At 33.7% G+C, this 23,993-nt stretch overlaps 1 protein-coding gene across 6 annotated transcripts in view; it reads left to right on the top strand.

Annotated features, from left to right (window-relative positions):
* DMXL1 (Dmx like 1) overlaps nt 1-23,993 on the top strand; it is a 130,314-nt gene that overhangs the window by 60,084 nt on the left and 46,237 nt on the right. For 4 of the 6 annotated variants that reach the window (XM_059916926.1, XM_059916927.1, XM_059916931.1 and 1 more), the window contains exons 26-34: nt 1,786-1,862; nt 4,051-4,178; nt 4,697-4,945; nt 5,284-5,397; nt 10,048-10,226; nt 14,682-14,812; nt 19,727-19,812; nt 21,227-21,428; nt 22,670-22,787. In XM_059916926.1, the coding sequence (XP_059772909.1) occupies nt 1,786-1,862; nt 4,051-4,178; nt 4,697-4,945; nt 5,284-5,397; nt 10,048-10,226; nt 14,682-14,812; nt 19,727-19,812; nt 21,227-21,428; nt 22,670-22,787 (1,284 nt within the window). The remainder of the gene's footprint in view (nt 1-1,785; nt 1,863-4,050; nt 4,179-4,696; nt 4,946-5,283; nt 5,398-10,047; nt 10,227-14,681; nt 14,813-19,726; nt 19,813-21,226; nt 21,429-22,669; nt 22,788-23,993) is intronic. The other 2 variants (XM_059916928.1, XM_059916929.1) reach the window with 1 other exon arrangement.

Here is a 23,993-nt window from a genome sequence, read left to right on the forward strand (position 1 = left end):
ATCAGCTTTTGCTGCTTAAGAGCCACCCTGAAACATTAATAGCTTAAAATAGCCATTATTTATTTTGCTCATGATTCTGTGGGCCAACTGGACTGATAGCTGGATACCTTCATTTGTCTTTGGTCAGCAGGCAGGTTGACTGGATTCTGGATGACTTAGGATGGCCTTATTTACATTTCTGGTGGTTGGCAGACTGTTGGCAAGGCTACAGGAAACTTTGGGATGACCAAAGACTTTGGGATGTGTCTCATCCTCCAGTAGGCAAGCCTAGAGTATTAGCCTGGGTTCTCTAAAGAAATAGAGCCAGTAGGGTGTGTGCGTGTGTTTTTATAGAAAGAGCCTTGTTGTAAGCAGTTGGCTCACTTAATTATGGAGGCCGAGAAGTCTCAGGATCTTCAGTTGGCAAGTTGGAGACCCAGGAAAACAGATTGTGTAGGTCCAGTCTAAGTACAAATGCCTGAGAACCAGGATAGGTAATAGTGTAAGTTCCAGTCCAAATGCCAGCAGGCCTGAGACCCAAGAAGAGCCAGTGTTTCAGTTCTAGTCCCAAGGTGGGAAAAGACCAGTGTCCCAGCTCAGTGCAGCCAGGCAGAAGTTCCCTCATACTCAGCTTTTTTGTTCTATTCAGTTCTTTGATTGATTGGATAAGGCCCACTCATAATCTGGAGGGCAGTCGCCTTTACTCAGTCTACCAATTCAAATATTAACCTCATCCAAAATTACCCTAACAGACACATCCAGAATAACGTTTGACCAAACGTCTGGGCACCCCTTGGACAGTCAAATGGACACATAAAATTAACTGTTTCACCTGGATTATTTCATGTAGTGGTTCCAGGGGTTTAAAGAGCAAAAGTAGAATTTGCAAGGCCTTTAGAGAACTCGGTTCAGAAATAACACATCACTTCTGCCGTGTCCTCTTGCACAAAACAAGTCTCAGCCCAAATTCAGTAAGTGGCGAAATAGACTCCACCTTTTGATTGGAGAAGCTAGAAAATATTATCATTTTTGCCGTCTGTTGTATGTGGTCTTCGCTGTCTTCATTTATATGATGCTGTCCTTGATTTTAATTCATATCACATGTCTATTGATAATTGAAAGAAAAATAGCAATTAGATTTTAATATGCACAAGAGAGTCTCATACCTCATAATTAGATCAAGAACCTGGTCTTTTAATAGTCTAGCCTCCTTTTTTACCTAGATTAAGCTGCTCCCTCATCCTCACATCTACTTCTGTTACTTCTCTTGTCATGCCATGTTTAGAGCCCTGTCTTCCTCAGTACACGTATTTGCCTTTCAGTTGCTGTCTTTCATACCTTCTTTCTCTAAAATTTCACTGTAGTAACTCGACTGTGTGATAGCATATTCTTCAGTGATCTGTTCATAGGTGAACTGTCATTTACCAGGCTGGACTTCATATTTTGGTTGAGGAAGGAGCAGTTTGATTCTTGGAGGGCTTGCTTTTAATGCATGGCTCATTGCACTACTGAATAGCTAACATCTGTTCTCGTTTGCCCTTAAAACAGAAATTAGGTAGTAGGTGTCTGTTTTATAATTTCTGCCAAAGTCCTCAGGTTTTGCATGTTTGTTTGTGTGCGTATTTTTAATTTGTTTGTCACAAGACCTCTCAGACAGAAATGAGTATTAGGGAGAAAAAGGAAATAGTTTATAAGGGCAAAATAGTTTTTTTTTTTCATCTTTTTTAAAATGCTGATTATATTAGGTCTTGAAAAAAAGCTACATTTTTCAAAGTTATAAGATAACTCTGTTTTTTTTTTTTCCAGGTGTATGTAATGCATACTTTAGCAGCTTCACTTTCTGCTTGTATTTATCAGTGCCTTTGTGGTAGTCATAACTACAGGTAAATATCTTGTGAAATTTAAGCATGTTTGCAGTAACTGATGAGGTTTGAGAATTTGTATGCTTTTGCTCTAGAAATACTGTGTACTGCAGTCCACCTTAAATAATGCAAAAGCATATGGCTGAAGTGTTGAGTCCTTTTTTTTTCATCTTTGAAATTTTAGCATATGTCTTTATGGCAAATGCATCTCAAGTAAACTCTTCACGATATAACTTATTTAGCAGCCTTTTATTGATCACTGTCTAATGCTAGACATTGTGATATATGCTGGAATAAGGTCTCCTTCCTTAAGGTCAATCTAGTTAGAGACAAACATATGAAATGATAGATGATATGTAACATGACATCATACTTAAATGATATGTCCTATAAGATGATAGGTAGTAAAATCTCAGGGAGCACAGAGGAAGGAGTGACTGACTTGGAACTGAGAAAAATTTTACAGAGTAGTTGATGTTTATGATTTTTCTCTTTATGTCCTAAGGGTTCACTATAATTTATCTAGGCTTTCAAAACATGTTGTTTGACACTGTGGAGGTCTGTATCTTTCTTTAGTTCTTTGAAATTCCCTTACTCTATTTCTTCAAATATTTTATCTTCTCTCTTATCTTTCCTTATATGAGACAGATATTGGAACTTGTGGGTCCCTCTTATTTTTCTTTTAGCTTTGCTCTCAAATGATCCCTTTCGTTATTTCTTTATTTATTTTTTGCTTCATTTCAGGAGAAATCCTAGCTTCATTTTCCAGACACTAATTCATTCTTCAGCAATATCCTATCTTTTATTTAGCCTATTTGAGTTTGTTTTAGAAATTCTATTTTTCAATTTTAATATCTCTTTTATTTATTTTAATAGCCACTTCTTAAAAAATAACTTACTGTCTTTTTTTTTTAGTTTTATTTTTTTTTAACATCTCTGGGTATAAACCACTTTCCTTAATGTTCTGGTAAGTCTTTGCTTCCTCAGGTGTAGGTATGTCGCTGAGTTTGTTTTCTCTTACATGATGTCAACCTTCCTTTGTGTTGATTTTTGATTATCTGTTTATCTTATGTGTTTGAATTCTCCCAGGGGTCACCTCAGCTTACTACTCTGGTTATGTATTCCCATAGTAGCTTCAACTTGATTTCTTTGACCTCGGTCCTCCAAAAGTTCACTTTCTTATTATTGAGTATGGCTTTGTTTTCATCAACATATTTTTATCTTTCTTATCATTTCCATAGGCTTACTTTAGCAGGGGAGATTTTTGGTTTTTGTTACTCTGCCATCTTGAAAATGGAAAGTAAAGCAAGAGAAGCTATTTCCATATGTATCAAACTGTTATGACTAAGACAACTTGCCAGTTAGAACACATCTAAACCAATAAGTGTGCCATTTTTAAATATTATATTCATTTACTTAACATATGATACAGGAACTACTGACAGGCTTTAACAAATTTTTCATACCATTTTTCTATCATATTTATTTCGTAGTTTGTGTCAAGCTGTAATTTATTTTGTCCATTGATCAGTTTATTTAGTTTTGGCTTAAAGTGCCATTTAATTAGAGAAGCTTACCCTGAATTCCCAAACTGTGTGAAATAACTCCTCCCTTTTGCTTTCATATCACTATATGCATAGGTTTTGTCTTTAAAAACAGTATGATAAAATTATTTGTGTCTGATTCCCCCACCAGACTATAAATTGCATGAGGACGGAAACCATGTGTTTCATTAAACACCTGTTATCTGGTGCATATACCTGATATAACCTACCCTAGTGTAGGGTAGACTAGCCATTAAATATCAAATTCAACCTAAACTGCCTTTTTCAACTCAGTAACCTTGTTTTAAATTTTGATATATAAGCTTGCTACTTGTGGTCAGTAATGATTTAGTTTTTTCATTTGTACATATTTTATGTCTTACAGTAAATATATTTAAAAGCTATCATATCTGTTTTAATTGAGAAAATTTAAAGGACACTTTATTTTATTGTAATACTAGACTGTAAAGCACAGTACTTAGGGGTAAAGCAGTATAACTAATACACAAAATTTTGTATTTAAGGTACCCTAGATGATAGATCTAAAACCTGGAAATATTACATGTGAAATTCATTTTAGATCATTGTATGTTATTATTATTGTTTTATTATATCATTGTTATTGTAGGTCATTATAGATTGTTATTTAAATTTTTTTCTCTTAGTTCATTTCAAACAAATCAGTTTACTGGAATGGTGTATCAGACAGTACTGCTTCCCCATCGACATTCCTTGAAAACAGGAAGCTTAGATGAAGCCATAACTCCCAATACATCACCAGCTCAGTGGCCAGGTATAAATAATTTATATATGTGTGAGTGTTTTTCTTAGCCTTATTGAATTTAATCAGATGAGGAAAAAGTAGGTTTGGCTTTGTTTTGCTGTATGATAATCATTGTTGTTAACTATTATTAGAATTGATACCAGTTTATTATTCACCACTTATTACAAATTATCCAGTTATGTAACGTTAGTTTTTCCTTTATCATCATACTAAAATAACTCAAATATTTTGTTATATCACTTTTTATAATTTTGCTTTTGTCATAATAGAAAACCATTTGTTATGGCAATGAAATTTTATCTATCAGATTTGAATCAGATTACAGATTTCCAGTGTTTGTCTAAATTGAACAAATAGCTCAACATTTATGCATTAACTGCAATAACCTCTACTAGTCTATGAATCTATGGCAGAAAATATTTTAATCCTGATGCTGTAACTTCTTTCAAAAATTAGGAAATATTGATTATTTATTAAGTTTATTGTCAATGGTAGCTAATGGTAGCTATGTTTGTTGTTTCTCCTAGGAATAACTTCTCTAATTCGGATTTTGAATTCTTCTGGGGAGGAAGCCCAGTCAGGGCTTACAGTCTTGCTCTGTGAGATTCTCACAGCAGTGTATCTTAGTCTCTTCATCCATGGCTTGGCAACACATTCTAGTAACGAACTATTTCGGATTGTGGCCCACCCTCTAAATGAAAAAATGTGGTCTGCTGTATTTGGTGGAGGTGCACATGTTCCCAGCAAAGAACAGACACGCTCAAAAGCTTTACCTGGTTAGTTTTTAATCTGTTTTATTTTATTTTTTAAGGCTACAGCTTTATTTATTCATCTGAATGATAACTTTGTTAAACATAATTACATTTTAATTCATTCACAGAAAGTTCTGTTACAGACCATTTTCTTAAAGCATGAACAAATAGTTTTATGGTAAATATGCAGTATAAAGTTTCTGGTGTAATTATCAAACTTTAAGATACTCATGCACCAGTGATTAGAACTATCTAATGTAATTTAAAATCTTTTACTATTGAAATTTTCATTTGTTTTAAAATATACTGTAACATTGGTTTTTGTTCTATCCCAAATCAGATCTCTCTTCTTTCTTTGGCAGGAAGGTACTTTGCTATGCCTAGCCCCCACCAGGTAGTGGTATTCTCCATGGAATGTGTGGGCTTTTCCAAAGCTCTTTCAACCATCAGTTCTCATAGCCCTCCCAGTCTTGCAGGCAAGATATTAGCTTTAGAAATAGGCTTTTACAGTTCAGCTTGCTTTGTGTTGTTTTGGAGGGGTTGGGGTACAGTGGGCCAGTTTTATTTTGTTTGGCACTTAGCAAACTGAAAATTTTCCATTAATCAAGTCATATTTTTGATTTAAAACAATGATTAGCATTTTAGAAAACCATCCCTGCTTTTTTATTATGCTTTAAGTTCTTCATTTTGATGTTTTCTATTCCTTAGACTTTAACATATGTTTAAATGTGTAGAAATAAAGAAACGTCAGTGCTAATCATGATAAATCAGACTATGGCTTGAAATGACTGGAAAAACATTTCAAATAAGGCTGCTTTATGTTCTGCATATTATGATTCCAGCCATTAGGGTTTTGGATTTCTAAGTGTTCATAATACCATGTAAAGTAAGTATTTTAAACAATTGTATTACCTTTTCTTAACTTTCTAATGTTGTAACTGTAGGTACTGTATTTATTTAAAGATTGAAACAAGCTTTTTGACCTGAAAAGAATCTTCATGATGCTTTCTGCCTTTAAGTTTTCTTTTTTTTATTAGCCCATATGTGATAATCTTGGCTTTTAAATTTTTAACAATATTTTCATTTTTGTAACATCTCCTTTCTAATTTTTAAAGAGTAATTTCCTGTGCTTTATTTTTTATATGGATAAAAATAGAAAAAAACTAACTTATGAAACTCATGTTGGACTATATACTTAACATCAGATATTTGAATTCATTTAAAAAAAAATTTCAAAGTCTGAGAGGGAGTACGATTTATAGGTCTACTGAGATTGAAGACTGTGATCTTGTTATTGCAACATGTTATAAAGGGATAAATTCTTGAAATAGAATGTCCACATACTTGTAAAAAATTAAAAATACATTTTTACTAACCAGTCAGCAAGCCTCAACTTCAACAATTCCTGGAGCATTTCTGACCACAGATACAAAAACAACCTTACTCGAAGTCCAGGTTGTTCTTTGTTTAACCACTGAGATATAGCTGTTTGTAGTTACAAATATCATATAGTCAACTCTATCTCACCACTTACTGAATCCGAAATAATCAAAGTAAAAAAAATTATCTGCATCTGTATGTTTAACCTCTTGCGTTTGGGACATGGTAGCCAAATAATACAGGATACTTAAAAAATGAGGTTTACGTAGTGATGGGGCTGGATATAGCCACATACAGATTATGTGATGCTCATCTGTCTATAAGAACCCAGAAACTATTCTGAATGCAATCGATCATGGATGTAACTGAAGGAGCATGTACAGAAAACATAAATGATACGATTCATCAGTTTGCTAACCAGAAAAAAGAGTGCGCTCATTTAATGATGAAGCCAAAGGTCTGCTATTTCTACAGCTGATTTAGTTTGTGAAGGAACAAGTAGAAAAAGAAAAAAATAGAAAAACTGAATAAAGGGAAGAAGTGAAGATAGTAGATAGTAAAGGCAGTAATAGTAATTAGAAGTAGCAGTCCTGTGAGGCAGCTAAACTGACAGTTGGAGAGACAAAATCTGAGAACAGAAAATCAACCAAGACAAAGGGACAAGCAGGGGTGGCTTTCAGTATAAGGCAGAGGTCTGAAATCTCAGTTTTTGAAGGCATTATTATGTTGTTCTGAAAGCACACCAACTAAAGCAGCATAGCAGCTTGATAAATTTTAGGTTGTAAGTAAGCAGCCCTGTATGTTTGAATTACTGTTGAATGTAATCATGATGTCCTAAGAGTGTAATTAAATTAGATAATATTCAGTATACATTGTTGACCAAGGTAATAAAATGATGTGTTTTAGAAAAGTTGATCTGAATTCAGCCAAAATTGATATATATATATATTGATATATTTTTAGTTTCTAGTATTTAAATATGGCCAAATGAAAACTGACAGGTCTAGAATATTTCATTTTCCTGACAACCTATTCATCTATCCAGTGTCAATGTATTGTATATTGAAGATGAAATACATGCTTAGAACCCTTAAAAATCTGTCTTTTAAAAAGTGTTTTCATAAACTTAGTACTATGAGAAGATTTTAAAAGTTACCATTTGTTTTCCTTGTTCTCGTATAAATTCTGATCTTAATTTTCTTTTCAATAATGGTCTTACGAACTAAATTATTTTTCTTTCTACATGTCTATTATATACTTAATGTACTTTTAGTGACATAAAATTTAAATATGACTTAAGCTTTATAATATAAGAAAATGGTAGATGATTTTTATTAGACTTTAACTCAGCAGGTCAGAATTCTTAACAAAAATGTTAAGGTACATAAATCAGTAATTTATTTTTTAATCAAATTTACTTTGTGATTTCTACATATGTTAATGAGGGATTTCTTTTTTCTAATTAATTAAAACTATAGTGTGGGTGAATGTTCATGGAGTTCTGAATTATTTTATTATGGTTAATTTTTAAAGTAGACGATCAGCTAAGCAATAGCAGTTTTTGAAAAATTACTTTTTTTTCTGCTAACAGTGAGAAATCCATACTTTTGCTTTTTAATGCATATTGTAAAGCAAAACAAAATCTTTTAAGAATTTTTGTTGTGTTTCATAATAATGTTTGCAGGTATAAGAATTGTCGTTATTCCTATGCATACCTTAGTTTTTCTTTACCCACTTTCTAACTTCTTCATGCCCCTTATAATTCATAAGCTCTATCTATATCCAAGTTCCTTTTCATTTCTCCCTAATGCTGATTTTTTTCTTTTATTACTAGTAAAGTAGCCATTTACTACCTTAATAATGGAACAGTAGAATCAGTTTGTATCCAAGGAGTGACACAGTTCTTGGTATTTTATTATTAGCTTTTTTCAGAAACAAATGGTTAAGCACCCAGCAGCTACACAGTTTCTATTGGTGCCCCTAAGCTTCATGACCACTCGAACCCAACGTGATATAAGCATAAAGTTGTCTTAGGTTTTGCTGCAATTTGAGGGAAAAGAAGAGGGAGCATCTACCCTAATGATAAGCTTCAAATCATTTCTTGTTTGCTAGGAGGTATCACTAAGGTCTTTTAATTTGTAGCATTTCAGGTAATATAATATTCGGTACTGTGAACCTGTTTGCCGTTTTTCCCCTGTTGTCCTTGTGCATCAGAAATGTTTTGATAAGAAGTTTTATACTTCTGGAATTGAGTCTGTAATTTTAAATGTTTCCCCTCAGTGTGGTTAATTTCTTGTTTTTATGTCAATTGTCTGGGTTTACACACTGTACTTGCAAATGTTTTTCTCTCTTAAAAAATTTTTTTTATGTTTTGCTTTAAAAACTCTGCTTTTTTATGACGTAGCAAGCTTGGTAAAATCTGTGAATTTAGCATTGTAAGTTTAATTTTTCCCTAAACATCTGTGTTCACATCACATGCCTTCTAATAATCTAAAAACAAAACAAGCAGAATAGTAATATTTGTCAAGTGATAAATTTATTTTAAAACATAGCATTAATTTTTTTGACAGATTAAAAAAATACCCTTATATTCTAAATTTTTTACTCAATGAGAATTTGGTAAAACCACTGTTTAAGTTTTAGAATGTATATAAATGTATGCAACAGATATATTAGAAACATGATTGTTGATTATCAATTGCTTATAAGATCAGAGAGAAAAAATTACACATTGAATATGATGGTTCTTTTTAAAGTCATTTGAATGATTACATACCACTTTTTAGCAATCCCTTAGTATACTAATTTTATTCATCTTTATTTCATTTTTTCTGAAATAACTAAATTATTCTGTTAGACCCAGCTTGGCTGTAGCTTGATATAATGCATGAGCATGCTGATTATGCAAGCTAAGTAGCTTCAAGCAATAAAACAAAATTGTATTAAAACGCAAATATTTGTATTCCTTTGGAAGGTAAGTGACTTCTTGCTGGAACCGTTAAAGAAGAATATTGGTGTGCCTTAATATGGGGTTGTTTACCTATCTATTAGACCATGAGTATGTCCAGGAGATCCTTGATTTTCTATTGGTGATTTGCATCTAGTGACTTAGTATTGATTAAAGATTTGTATAACTTGTTTTTCCTTGCTAATGCCCTTAATATTCTAAGGTAAAATGCTAAGAGAATATTGACTGTTAAATGTTTAGAAGTTAAAACAATAAAGATTGCATTTTCTCTCTCTTCTTTGTTGTTCCATTGACTAGAAAATTCTATCTCCAAGCCATTTCTAAAAGTCTGAATCAGTTTAGTAGGTAGTTTTCGTGTTTGAATTTTTTAATATTTTCAGTGAAAAATTAGTAGTAGTTTTTTAGTAGATAAAAGGCCAGTGATTACTGAAGAATCTCATAACTGAGTTGTTGCCTTTAATTACCACTGACATTCCATGATATTCTTCCCTCCCCCCCACCCCATGATATTCTTAAAAAACAAAATAGAAAGATGTAGATAATTTAGATAAGTCAACACTCAGAGAGTAAGGGACAAGATGAGATAAAAACAAAGATCGCTATACAAGATGATTTTTGTCTCACTTCCTCCACTATTTTCTTACCTTACTATCATAATAATCTCAGTTTTGTGTATGTACTTATTTGTAGTTAACCTTAGGTCTTATGTAAAAATAGGTGAAATCAGAACAATGAAAATTGTACTTATTTTAGTAATACTTTATTTTGTTCTTGTTAGTTTCTTCACTAGTGGAAGAAGGAGAGAAACAGAACAAACGTTTTAGGCCATCAAAAATGTCTTGCAGAGAATCTGCCTCAGTGACCTCTTCCTCACCACCAGTAAGCCAGGAGTCACTGATAGTTAAAGAGAAGTTCATTCCACCTGAGCTCAGTATCTGGGACTATTTCATTGCCAAGGTAATACAGGTGTTATCTAGATGATTTTTTGTGTAGTTAAACAGAAATGAAACTTTAAAGTAAGTGTAATTGTTGGTGTTTCCAAATATTTTTCCACACTGGTTTAGAAAATTTTCATTTTATCAGGGTACATTATCGCAAAATATACCCTAAAATATTTTGGACATATTTCAACCAGGTTTTAAGGCAGTTCTTTTATAAATTATGATTTTTGCATTTTAAACAAAGCAACGTTCTTAGTAAGATGAAAAGATAAATTGGTTAGCACCTTAATACTTGATAGTAATTAAGGAATCAGGACTGCCAGAAGTCAAAGTGCCATCCATAGTCTAATTCCTTTTCTATACTCCAGGCAGTCCTGCATTGTCCTGATATACACAGATTTCAGTTTTTAGTTAAATACCATCAGTCCCTCAACAACACTGTTCAACTTTAACGTTATCACAATTTATTAAATATGAGCAATCGCGTGAAGTACAAACTTTCCTGCTAGCTATTCAGTCCACAGATCACTATGTAAATAACAGATGCACCTCATGATCAGTGACCAATCGCAACAGTTCTTTCAAAGTCTGTCAGTGATTGGTCATTTAGTACCTGTTATTCAGTATTCAGTTCATACACAGACAGAAAAGCATGTGGTTGTCTTGCCTCCTTATCTCCCATAATAAACACAAGTGACATTTTACACAACTGGCTAATCAGAAGAGGGAATTGCCTAACACAGATAAAAGTGCAACTGAAAAATGAGAAGTGGTAGTACTGGAAGTGAAATTCAAATCAAATATAAGTAAAGTTATAGAAGTTATAGAAGAAATAGCTAACTTTGGGAATACTGACATTGCTGTCATTTGATAGACTTTAGATGTACAGCCAGAGGCAATTAGTAAAGGCCAGCTTATCAACATAAATGAGGAAAGTGTGACAAAAGGATGAAGATATCCCAGAGTAGGGAATTGACAAAAAACTTCACATTAAAAGAACTCTGGGTAATATTTCACAACATTGAAAGTGCAAAGAGTAAAAAGTTGGGCGCTGATACAAACTTAGAAAGGAGTATGACAATTTGCTAACGATTAGAAAAGAAGCTGGCTTTGATTCCTGAGTTAGAAGAAGGCCAGCACTGTTCAAAGTACTCTTGATAAATTTCTTACAAAGAAATAAAACACTTTAATTCTCATTCTCACTGTTCTAATTTTTTAATTACAGTATACTAAATAAGTATTGTTTTTACTATTTTTTTTCATTTTCCTATACATTTATAGCTGACTGTAAGAGTTTTTAATGTTCTGAAAATTTTTAAATGGTCACAGAACGTTTGTAATTTTTGCATGCTTCAGGGTAAAGAAGGGCATTTATATTGCCTTGTTTCACATTGCCTTTTGCAGTCATTGATTCATTCAACAGATGTTTATTATGTACTCTATTTATATTGGAATATCTTTATTTCATCTTCATTTTTAAAGCATACTTTTACTTTTGCTGGGTATATGATTCTTGATTAGCAAGGCCTTCTTTAGTTTTCTTGTTCCTGGATCTGGTTAAATTTCTGGCTGGTCTGCCCTTGCTCCAGTCTGTATCTGAGCCTCAGGCTAGTTGAGATGTTTAGCCTTCCCTAATTGTTTGCCGCCGAGAACTCTTGTTTTTGACAATGCTGCTGGGCATGGAATTCGTTTTCTTTTTTTTTTTCAATTGAAGTATAGTTGATTTACAATGTTGTGTTAATTTCTACTGTACAGCAAAGTGATTCAATTATTCATTTATATACATTCTTTTTCATATTTTTCATATGGTTTATCATATGATATTGAATATAGATTGAGGACCTTGTTGTTTATCCATTCTCTGTATAATAGTTTGCATCCCGTAATCCCAAACTCCCAATCCCTACCCCAGCTCCCTCTTGGCAACCACAAGTCTGTTCTCTACGTCTGTGAGTCTGTTTCTGTTTCGTAGATAAGTTCATTTATGTCATATTTTAGATTCCACATTTAAGTGATATCATATGGTATTTATCTTTCTGTTTCTGACTTACTTCACTTCTTAAAATCTCTAGGTCCATCCATGTTGCTGCAAATGTCATTATGTCATTCTTTTTATGGCTGAGTAGTATTCCATTATATATATATGTGCCACATCTTCTTTATCCATTCATCTGTCGATGGATATTTAGGTTGTTTCCATGTCTTGGCTGTTGTAAATGGTGCTACAGTGAACATTGGGGTGCATGTATCTTTTCGAATTATAGTTTTCTCTGGATTTATGGGCGTGGAATTCTTATTAAAGTCAGCCCCCTCTGGCCAGGCAGCAGAGTTCTCTGTCCTCACAGGCTGCTGGCCCTGATAGAACAAATGGGCCACAGAGGGCAGGGGTTGGGTTAGGAGTACCCCCTAGCCAAAATGCCAGATGCTCACTTTTCACCAGAGATTCAGTAGTTTTTCTTGAATAAATACTTCTCTATGTGTTGTATGTATTTGATTAGTTTCCAGTATCTTTAAATGGTTGTTTTTGACAGGCTTTTCCAGTTTTATTACTGCTTTTTGGGAAGAGGACTTACCAAACTCCTCGCTCAGCTATTCCAGAATTTTTACCCTCCCTGCTATGTTTCTTTATTGGACTTCTTTGGACCCAAGATTTTATAAGTTTTCTTTTCAAATTTCCCACATCTCTTATTTCATCCTCACTCTTAACTGATGACATCATCTTATAAGTCATTAAAAAAAAATAGAACCAGACAAAAGTCTTTCATCGTTCTGTCATGAAGCCCTCATCTTGTTCCCTCTTGTTATTATTAAGGAGGCATCATTCTGTCATGAAGCCCTCATCTTGTTCTCTCTTGTTATTATTAAGGAAGCATCCTTCCTATCAAAGATTCAGTGCTATTCTGAATCCTATCCTTGCTTTTCTTCTCTACTCTTCTCTCTTCACTATTGGCTCTTCCCATCAGAACAGAAATGTGCTCTACTGTCTCCCATTCCAAATCCTGCTTTGATCCCAAAACTTTTTCAAACTATTATCCCATTTCTCTGTTTCCCATCCTCCTTCAACTTTTCAAAACTGTAAACACATTATCTTTCTATTGCCATAGGTCCCGTTCATATTTACCCATTGTATGACTTGTGACACAACTACCCCACTGAACCTGCTGTTCTTGAGATTCAGGTGGTATCCATGTTATCAAATATAGGAAACTTATTTGTCATCATCTTATTTGGCTTCTTAGCAGTATTCAACCCATGTGACTATTTCCTCCCATTTGAATTACTTTTCTCTCTTGTTCTATTGATACCAGTCTCTTCTAGATTATTTCCTAACCTTACTATTTATTCCTTCATAGTCTTCTTTCTTCTTCCTTTTCTACCTGACCTGTGAATCTTGATCTTCTTCAAGATTTAGGTTTCTGATATTTATTTTCTTTAGTACTTCCCATGTCACAACCAAAGTCCTCCCATTTTAGTAAATGGCATCTTCATCCTTACAGTTGCTCAAGCCAGAAACCCAGAAATCGTCTTTTCCTTCTCTTTCCCTTGCTCTCCAAATTGATCAGTAAATCTGTGCTTTCCCCCAAATATACCATGAATGTGTTATTTCTCTCCATCTCCATCACACACCTGTATCCAGACTGCCAACTCTTGCCTTAGTTACTGATGTCTCCATTTCTTCTCTTGCTATTTGACTTTTCTCTCATAAGGCTGTGGTCATAGTAATATTCCAAAGGATAAATCTCAATACCTATCCTCTACTTAAAACTCATCAGTGGCATTCCATTACACTCTTTACTGTGTTGTACAAAAACCCTACCTAATCTGTCATCTGCTGTTCTCTTCAACTTTTCTCCCAACACTATCCTCTTGCTTTAGTAGGCTTCAGCCAAACTTTTTTTTTTCCATACCAAACTCTTTTACCTTATTAAAGCCTTTTTACATACTATATCTACTACCTAAAATGCTTTTCTTCCCTCTTGTTAAATGGCTTATTCCTTCTTGTCCTTTAGGTCTCACTTAAATGACACTTTTCAAAGAGGCCTTTCGTGATCAGCTTATCTCAACTGTTGTTAATATTCTTGATCCCAATGCTATTTTCTTCTTTATAACACAGCTAAATACAATTTATATTTAGTTTTCTATTATTTGCCTGTCTTTTTCCCCCACTAAAATATAAGTGCTGTGAGGACAGTGACTATATATATGTCTTAAAATTTCTTACATTGGGTATACTTTTCACACAGAGTGGATACTTAATAAATTTTTGTTGATTGGATGAATAAATAAGGGAATTGTGTAAAGTGATGTTGAAGGCATAGAATGTCAAAAGAAGCAGTAGCCAAGTACTGGTTACTTTACTTTCTTATAACAAAGTACCCAAAAATGGGATAAATTGCTAATATTAGACTATATAATTGAATGTGTTAAATCAGATAGTTGGATGATAAATTCTGTAACTCTTTTATTTTAGCCTTTTCTACCTGCTTCTCAAAGTAGAGCAGAATATGATTCAGAGGAGAGTCTGGAAAGTGATGACGAAGATGAAGATGTTTTAGCTTCAGATTTCCATCTCCAAGAGCATTCTAATTCAAATTCATATAGGTATGGAATATTTAATTTTAAGCTTCTTTAAAAAATTTGTTATGTAATTTTGAAAATAATACATGAAATTAATAGCTTGGTGAATTATATTATAACCCAGATCTCTTTAGCTGAAATTGTTAAATTCCCTTCCTTAACAGTAATTCCACAGTTAATTTTTGATTACCCTTGAATGGACAATCTGTACTTTTTTTCAGTTCTCATAAATCTTGCTATCATATCATTCCTTGCCCTTTGCTCCCTACAATAAACACCATAAATGGACAATCTATATACTTCTTTTCAATTCTCATAAATCTTGCTATCAGATCATTCCTTGCCCTTTGCTCCCTACAATAAACAAACCACATTGTTTTAGCCTAAAAGATCTAATGTCTTTTCAGTACACTAGTACTCAAAGATGTCAGTGATTTCTGTCTTAAAAATGGCATATGTGGAACACATATAAAAATCATAAATGTTCAAATACCCTCAAAGCTCCAGTGCTACATTATTATCCTTACATGCATAAGTGATAGTATGATATGTTGTTTATATCTGAAAGGTGTATATATTTTATTATGACATGGTATGTTAATTGTGTGATAGAAAAATACAAAATTTCCAAAAGAAGTAAGTATGTTAGGGAAAATGAAGTACTCCTTTATCGAAAAGAAAAGTTTTTATGAGATTTTTTAAAAATTAATTTTTATTGGAGTATAGTTGATTTACAATGTTATGTTAGTTTCTGCTGTACAGCAAAGGGAATCAGTTATACATATATCCACTCTTTTAGATTCTTTTCCCATATAGGTCATTACAGAGTATTGAGTAGAGTTCCCTGTGCTATACAGTAGGTTCTTATTAGTTATCTGTTTTATATATAATAGTGTGTATATGTCAATCTCAGTCTCCCAATTTATCCCTCCCCCGCTTTATCCTTTTTCATCTTGGTAACCATAAGTTTGTTTTCTACATCTGTGACTTTATTTCTGTTTTGTAAATAAGTTCATTTGTACTATTGTTTTAGATTCCACATATAAGCGATGCCATATGATATTTGTCTTTCTCTGTCTGACTTACTTCACTCAGTATGACAATCTCTAGGTCCATCTGTGTCACTGCAAATGGCATTATTTCATTCTTTTTTGTGGCTGAGTAATATTCCATTGTATATATGTACCACATCTTCTTTATCCATTCCTCTGTCAGTGGACATTTAGGTTGCTTCCATGTCCTGGCTATTGTAAATAGTGCTGCAATGAACGTTGGGGTGCATGTATCTTTTCAAATGATAGTTTTCTCCAGATATATGCCCAGGAGTGGGATTGCTGGATCATGGTATAGTAGCTCTGTTTTTAGTTTTTTAAAGAACCTTCATACTGTTCGCCATAGTGACTGTACCAGTTTACCAATTTACATTCCCACCAACAGTGTACGAGGGTTCCCTTTTCTCCCCACCCTCTCCAGCATTTATTGTTTGTAGATTTTTTGATGATGGCTCTTCTGACCAGTGTCAAGTGATTCCTCATTGTAGTTTTGATTTGCATTTCTCTAATTAGCAATGTTGAGCATCTTTTCATGTGCTTTTTTGCCATCCGTATGTCTTCTTTGGAGAAACGTCAATTTAGATTTTCCACCCATTTTTTGATTGGGTTGTTTGTTTTTTTGATATTGAGCTGAATGAGCTGTTTGTATATTTTAGAGATTAATCCCTTGTTGGTCACTTAGTTTGCAAGTATTTTCTCCCATTCTGAGGGTTTTCTTTTTGTTTTGTTTATGGTTTCCTTTGCTGTGCAAAAGCTTTTAAGTTTAATGAGGTCCCATTTGTTTATTTTTGGTTTTATTTTCACTACTCTTGGAAATGAGTCAAAAAAGATCTTGCTGCAATTTATATCAGAGAGTGTTCTGCCTATGTTTTCCTCTAAGAGTTTTATAGTATCCTGTCTTACATTTAGGTCTTTAATCCATTTTGAGTTTATTTTTGTGTATGGTGTTTGAGAATGTTCTAATTTCATTCTTTTACATATAGCTGTCCAGTTTTCTCAGCACCATTTATTGAAGAGACTGTCTTTTCTCCATTGTATATTCTTGCCTCCTTACTCATAGATTAGGTGACCATAGATGGATGGGTTTATCTCTGGGCTTTCTATCCTGTTCCATTGATCTGTATGTCTGTCTTTGTGCCAGTACCATACTGTTTTGATTACGGTAGCTTTGTAATATAGTCTGAAGTCAGGGAGCGTGATTCCTCCAGCTCCATCTTTCTCTCTCAGGATTGCTTTGGCTATTCGAGGTCTTTTGTGTTTCCATACAAATGGTAAAATTTTTGTTCTAATTCTGTGAAAAATGCTATTGGTAATTTGATAGGGATTGCACTGATTCTGTAGATTACTTTGGGTAGTATAGTCATTTTGACAATATTGATTCTTCCAATCCAAAAACATGGTATATCTCTCCATCTGTTTGTGTCATCTTTGATTTCTTTCATCAGTATCTTATAGTTTCCTGAGTACAGGTCTTTTGCCTCCTTAGGTAGGTTTATTCCTAGGTATTCTATTCTTTTGATGAGATGGTAAATGGGATTGTTTCCTTAATTTCTCTTTCTGATCTTTCATTGTTAGTGTATAGGAATGCAAGAGATTTCTGCGTATTAATTTTGTATCCTGCAACTTTACCAAATTCATTGACAAGCTCTAGTAGTTTTCTGTTAGCATCTTTAGGATTTTCTGTGTGTAGTATCATGTCATCTGCAAATAGTGACAGTTTTACTTCTTCTTTTCCAATTTGGATTCCTTTTATTTCTTTTTCTTCTCTGATTGCTGTAGCTAGGACTTCCAAAACTATGTTGAATAAAAGTGGCAAGAGTGGACATCCTTGTCTTATTCCTGATCTTAGAGTAAATGCTTTTAGCATTTCACCGTTGAGTATGATGTTAGCTGTAGGTTTGTCATATATGGCCTTTATTATGTTGAGGTATGTTCTCTCTATGTCCACTTTTTGGAGAGTTTTTATCATAAATGGGTGTTGAATTTTGTCAGAAGCTTTTTCTGCATCTATTGAGATGATCATATGGTTTTTATTTTTTAGTTTGTTAACGTGGTGTATCACAATGATTGATTTGCGTATATTGAAGTATCCTTGCATTTGTGTATATTGAAGTATCCTTGCGTATACTGAAGTATCTTGCATCCCTGGGATAAATCCCACTTGATCATGGTGTATGATCCTTTTAATGTGTTGTTGGATTTGATTTGCTAGTATTTTGTTGAGGATTTTTGTGTCTTATGTTCATCAGTGATATTGGCCTGTAATTTTCCTTTTTTGTGATATCTTTGTCTGGTGTTGGTATCAGTATGAGATTTTTATTTGCTGGTGTCCTGTGTTAACCTGATTTTGTTTTTTTGAATATATGGAATATTTAGATGGCTCCAAAGTCAATCTGTGTAACTCAACAACAAAATAACCCAAATAACCCAATTTAAAAATGGGCAAATAAGTTGAACAGACATTTTTCAAAATAAGCACATGAAAAGGTTCTCACTGTCACAGATTACTGAGGAAATGCAAATAAAAACCACAATGAGAGATCCCCTCACACCCATTAGATTGGCTATTATCAAAAAAACAGAAAATCACAATGTTGGCAAGGGTGTGGAGAGATTGAAACCCTTGTACACTGTTGGTAGGAATGTGAACTGGTGCAACCACTGTGGAAAACAGTATGACAGTTCCTCAAAAATTAAAAGTAGAATTACCATGTGACCCAGCAGTTTCCCTTCTGGATATACACAAGAAATTGAAAGCAGGTGTTGAACTGGTAGTAGTACACTCATGCTCATAATAGCATTTTTCTTAATAGCCAAGGGATAATTGCAACTCAGGTGTCTGTCAGCAAATTGAATGCAATAAAGAATGTGGTAGATACATAGAGTAGAATATTATTCAGCCTTTAAAAGAATGGAAATTCTGACACATGCTACAATATGGATGAATCTTGAGGGCATTTTGCTAGGTAAAATAAACCAGGCAGAAAAAGACAAATGCTTGTATAATTCCACTTATGTAAGATACCTAGAATAGTCAAATTCATAGAGACAGAAAGTAGAATGCTGGTTGCCAGGGCCTAGGAGACGGACAAAATGGGGAGTTATTGTTTAATGGTTATAGAGTTTCAGTTTTTCAAGATGAAAAGAATTCTGGAAATGGATGGTGGTGGTGGCTGTACAATATGAATATACTTAATGTTACTGAACTGTACACTTAAAAGTAGTTAAGATGTCATATGTATTTTACCACAATTTAGAGTAGTAAAAAATCAGTACTCTAAGAAATAAATTTTTTCCTTGAAAAAAAAAAGCCAAAGTATCTTTTTTTAATTAAAAAAAGGAAATCTGTATAAAACTATAAAATCTGAAGTCTCATATCTCTTCCACTTGAGTCCTCCTCTACAACCTCTACAGATACTTATTTTTATTAGTTTCTGGTTTATCCTTCTGTTTTCAAAAATAAGGGGGTGTGTGTGTGTCTCTGTGTGTGTGTGTAAAATCTTATTTCCGCTGCTTTCTTACACAGAAGGTAGCAGGTAGCATACTATATATAATGTTTATAACTTGCTTTTTATTTATTAATACATGCTGGGGTTCACTCCATATTAACATTTAGCCTTCCTTTTGGCTACCCTAAAATATTCCATGATTCAGAGCTAGTTATTCAACCATTACAATTACTCTGATGGGTAATTTGGTTGTTTCTACTCTTTTGCTGTTGTAGATAATGCTGACATGAGTGACTGCGCACGCATGTATTGTTTTGTTTTTGTGGAAGTATATCTTCAGGGTAGATTCCTGGTAGTGAATTGTTGGGATAAAGAATGTGTAGTCTTCTCAATCCCTAAGTAAATTTTTAACAGATCTACTGTTGCTTTATTTTTAGTTGGTCATTGATGCGTTTGGCAATGGTGCAGTTGGTGCTCAGCAATTTGAAGACTTTCTATCCCTTTGCAGGTCATGATCTTGCAGGTAATAAATAGCTTAACATGAACTTATATTGCCATTGCTTTTGATTGACTTATTTTTTATTTTTTTCAAGTAGTGGAGAAAACGTTTAGTAACTTCCTGTGGGTCTATCATATTGTTAGGTGCTTTTAGGAGGACAGGGTCCACGAAAGCAGGGAATCTGAAGCTGATGTGATTGACTGTATTGAGACTGTGTTTATAGCTCTAGCCAAGGTGTTGGAGATTTAATAGTTGTAGACACGTAGGAAACTAAACAAAAGCAAAAATTTAGTAATTATTAACTGTGAGGGAGAAAAAGTTTGTACAGAAAAGAAAGGGGCATGATAGTATACCAAGTAGTTCAACTGTGATCTCTATTTACATATATATAAAACAAAGTAGACACTAAATTATCAATCTAACCAAAAATTACTAGGGACTGTATTGGAATGATGGAGAGAGGGGAAGTTTATTCTCATATTTCATAGTAGTAAATCAGTAGATCATTTCTAAAATAGAAAAAAATCAATAAGCATATTATTTAGATTTTTGAAGGTAAACAGCAGGAATAGCTAAAAGTTGAAAGGGGGATCAGGATTCAGGAGTATGGAAGTGTAGAACTGGCAAGTGCTGAGTTTTGTAATAAGTATTATTTCACTTTTTTTTACCTTGTATATTATTTTAATTTTCAAAAGAAGTCTAGCTATGTGCTGTACATAAATTGGGCTGATACAAAGGCTTAAAGCAATTAATTTTCCTCCCAAACATATTTTTATAATATTCAGGTACATTTTTTGTGGGAAATTAAAGTCAAAAGCAGTGATTGCTATAGCAGTTATTTATTTATTTATTTTATTTATTTATTTTTGGCTGTGTTGGGTCCTTGCTGCTGCGCATGGCTTTCTCTAGTTGCAGTGAGCGGGGGCTACTCTTCGTTGCAGTGAGCGGGCCTCTCACTGCGGTGGCTTCTCCTGATGCAGAGCACGGGCTTCAGGTGCACAGGCCTCAGCAGTTGTGGCTCGCAGGCTCTAGAGCGCGGGCTCAGTAGTTGTGGCGCACGGGCTTAGTTGCTCCACAGCATGTGGGATCTTCCCGGACCAAGGCTCGAACCCACGTTCCCTGCATTGGTAGGCGGATTCTTAACCACTATGGCAGTTATTTCAATCACAAGTCACAAATGTTATTCCAAGTTCTAGTAGTAAAGGTATGATGTAATTTTGACCTAGATTGCCCTTTTTTTCTGTTGTCCTAGGCCACTAATTATGTCGAAATGCTCTACAGATTTATGACATTCTTTTCAATCCTCTGGATTTCTGTGCCCACCTCTCTTTCACATCTCCTCTGCCAAGATGTGTGTTTATATATCTTATTCTCTACATTGAATATAGCATTTTACTGCAGAAGATAAATGTGGGTCAATTTTATTTTCTCTTTATAGAGCTTCCAGTTAGTTCACCACTTTGTCATGCCGTTCTAAAAACTCTTCAATGTTGGGAACAAGTTCTTCTCCGACGACTTGAAATCCATGGGGGGCCACCTCAAAACTATATCGCAAGTCATACCTCTGAAGAGAGTGTGTCTGCAGGTCCTGCAATTCTCCGCCACAAAGCTTTGCTGGAACCTACAAACACTCCTTTCAAGTAGGGTTTCATATGAATACTGTTCTAATATGAGTTTTATTAAATCAGAATGTCATCAGGTGGTGTTTAAAGAAAAAATATTTTAGTACTTCAATATTTAATTTGCTGTTCTAGGCTCATTCATATCTGTGTCTTTGTGTGATGCATATTGTAGTCCGGATGTTAGCAAACATTTCTTGCAAAGGTTCATATAGTAAATAGCCTTTACTGACCCTACAATCCTTTTTGCAGCTATTCAACTCTGCCACTGTAGCGTGAAAGCAACCATAGACAGTAAATGAATGGGCATGGCTATGATCCAATAAACTTTTTTTTTTTTAATATTTATTTTATATTGGAGTGTAGTTGATTAACAGTGATGTGTTAGTTACAGGTGTACAGCAAAGTGATTCAGTTATACCCATGTAAGTATCCATTCTTTTTTGAATTCTTTTCCCATTTAGGCTATTACAGAATATTGAGACAAGTTCCCTGTGCTATACAGTAGGTCCTTGTTGCTTATCTATTCTAAATATAGTAATGTCAATAAACTTTATTTTTGAATATGAAAGGTAGGCTGGATTTGAGCCATGGGCCAGTGTTTTCTGACACCTACGTTGGAGCAGAGCTATTTGGAATAGCTAGTTAGCAAACTGTTTTACTGTACATGAGGAGATAAAGCATTTGCACCAAGAGGTAAATCAATTCAGTGCTTGCTTCGTTAAGAAAGTCTTACTACAAAAAATGTTAACTGAACTAAACAGTGTACTTAGTGGCTTAGTGACATAGTTGATTCACATTCTTTCATGGGAGTTCATGATCCAGTATGTGTTCACAAACAACACTTTGAGTAGTTTTGCTTCTAGATCTTTTGTAGGAAGCATACCTCTTTTGTTAGATCTTATGTTCTTAGGTTAAAGGTCAGCAAACTGCAGCCCATGGGGCCAAATCCACTCTCCTTCTGCATTGTAAATAAAGTTTTGTGGATTACAGCCACACCCTTTCATTTTAGTATTACCTGTGGTTGCTTTCCCACTTCAGTGGTGAAGTTAAGTAGTTGGGGGAGAGACCATGTGGCCCACAAAGCCTGAAATATTTACTATCTCTTCCTTTAAGAAAAAGTTTGCTGATTGCTACCCTAGATGATGTGGTCTGATTCTAGTTAATTTATTATTATAAACATTCATATAGCACCAAGGAAATATAGTCAGATTAACCAGAAATCTCTGAAGTGTATGATGAAATATATTGTCTCCCTGTAGATCTAAACACCATCTGTCACTGTCTGTGAAGAGACTTTGGCAGTACTTGGTGAAGCAGGAAGAAATTCAAGAAACGTTTATCAGAAATATATTCACAAAGAAAAGGTGTCTAAATGAGGTCTGTATAAATTAAAACTTGTTTGCTATTTTATTATTAAAGTCTTTTGTATTTTTAACTATAAAGAATAAGTTGCATTTTACAGACTTTTAAAAAACTCATTGTTTATGTCATAAACATGGATTATGTAGTTAATACATAGAAGAAGAGAGGGTCAGTATTTTCCTAACCAATTTAATTTAAAGTAACTAATTCAGATGTATTTGGGACTTTTTTTCCCAAAAAAGATACTGTTTGACTTAAGATTTTGTGTCTTGTTTCCTGGTTTTGAGTTGTCATGATTACCATTTTAAGAGGCAAAGTGGAAATTTCCCATCATTTTCATGTGATAAAGTTTATCTTAGAAGTTTCATTGAAAGTAGTTTTGTATACTGCAAACATTTCAAATATGTACATTTTCCTTTTTTTGTATTGATTATACTTCTTAGTAAAATTTTGCAGACTCAAATTAATTTATAATTATACTGTAATTGGTTGATTATACCTTGATGTTATTATCATAAAGATTATTTTTCTCATTTAGTTCAGTGCTACTAGTAAGTCCAGTTTGATGATATGGGGAACCTGTACTGGAATATAAATTAACATATTGCCTCTTTCTTTGAAATAGTTTTGCTATTAAAAAGTTTTGGATAAATTAAACAGTGGACTTAGTGATGCAGTTAATTCCTTATCTTCTCATGGATCAGTAACAAAGAGTTCAAGACTGGCAGCTGGTTTGTGGATCACACTTTGAGAAGCACTGAACTAATCTAAAAACAAGCTTTGCAGTTGTTGAAGTGGGAGGAGAAAAGGAAGATATTTCAGTTGGAAAAATAAGGAAATAGAATGGCTTCTTAATAGACAAGTTAGCAAAAAGCAAGATGGCATCTAACCTTATTGAAAAAGGAAAATTACGTATATCTCATTGTCTCTGTTTAAGAACTAATTTGTAAGAGGCAACTGCATGTGTTGTTATTTACTATTTGCCTGATTGTGTAAATATATTTGAATAGCCAAGTCAGGAAACAAAATATATAGTGTTCTTGCTAATAACTTAGAAGACTTTTGACATGTGTACCTTAGTATAACATTGAAATCTAGGCAAACAATAGATACAATTAGATATAATACAAATTAATGTATTTCTTTTTAACCTTATGTCAGATATATCTTAAATATTTAGTATATGAATTCCCTTTAAAACAGTTTAAGAAATTTTTTGGA

The sequence above is a fragment of the Balaenoptera ricei genome, chromosome 3 (assembly GCF_028023285.1).
Source record: "Balaenoptera ricei isolate mBalRic1 chromosome 3, mBalRic1.hap2, whole genome shotgun sequence".
Lineage (NCBI taxonomy): Eukaryota > Metazoa > Chordata > Mammalia > Artiodactyla > Balaenopteridae > Balaenoptera > Balaenoptera ricei.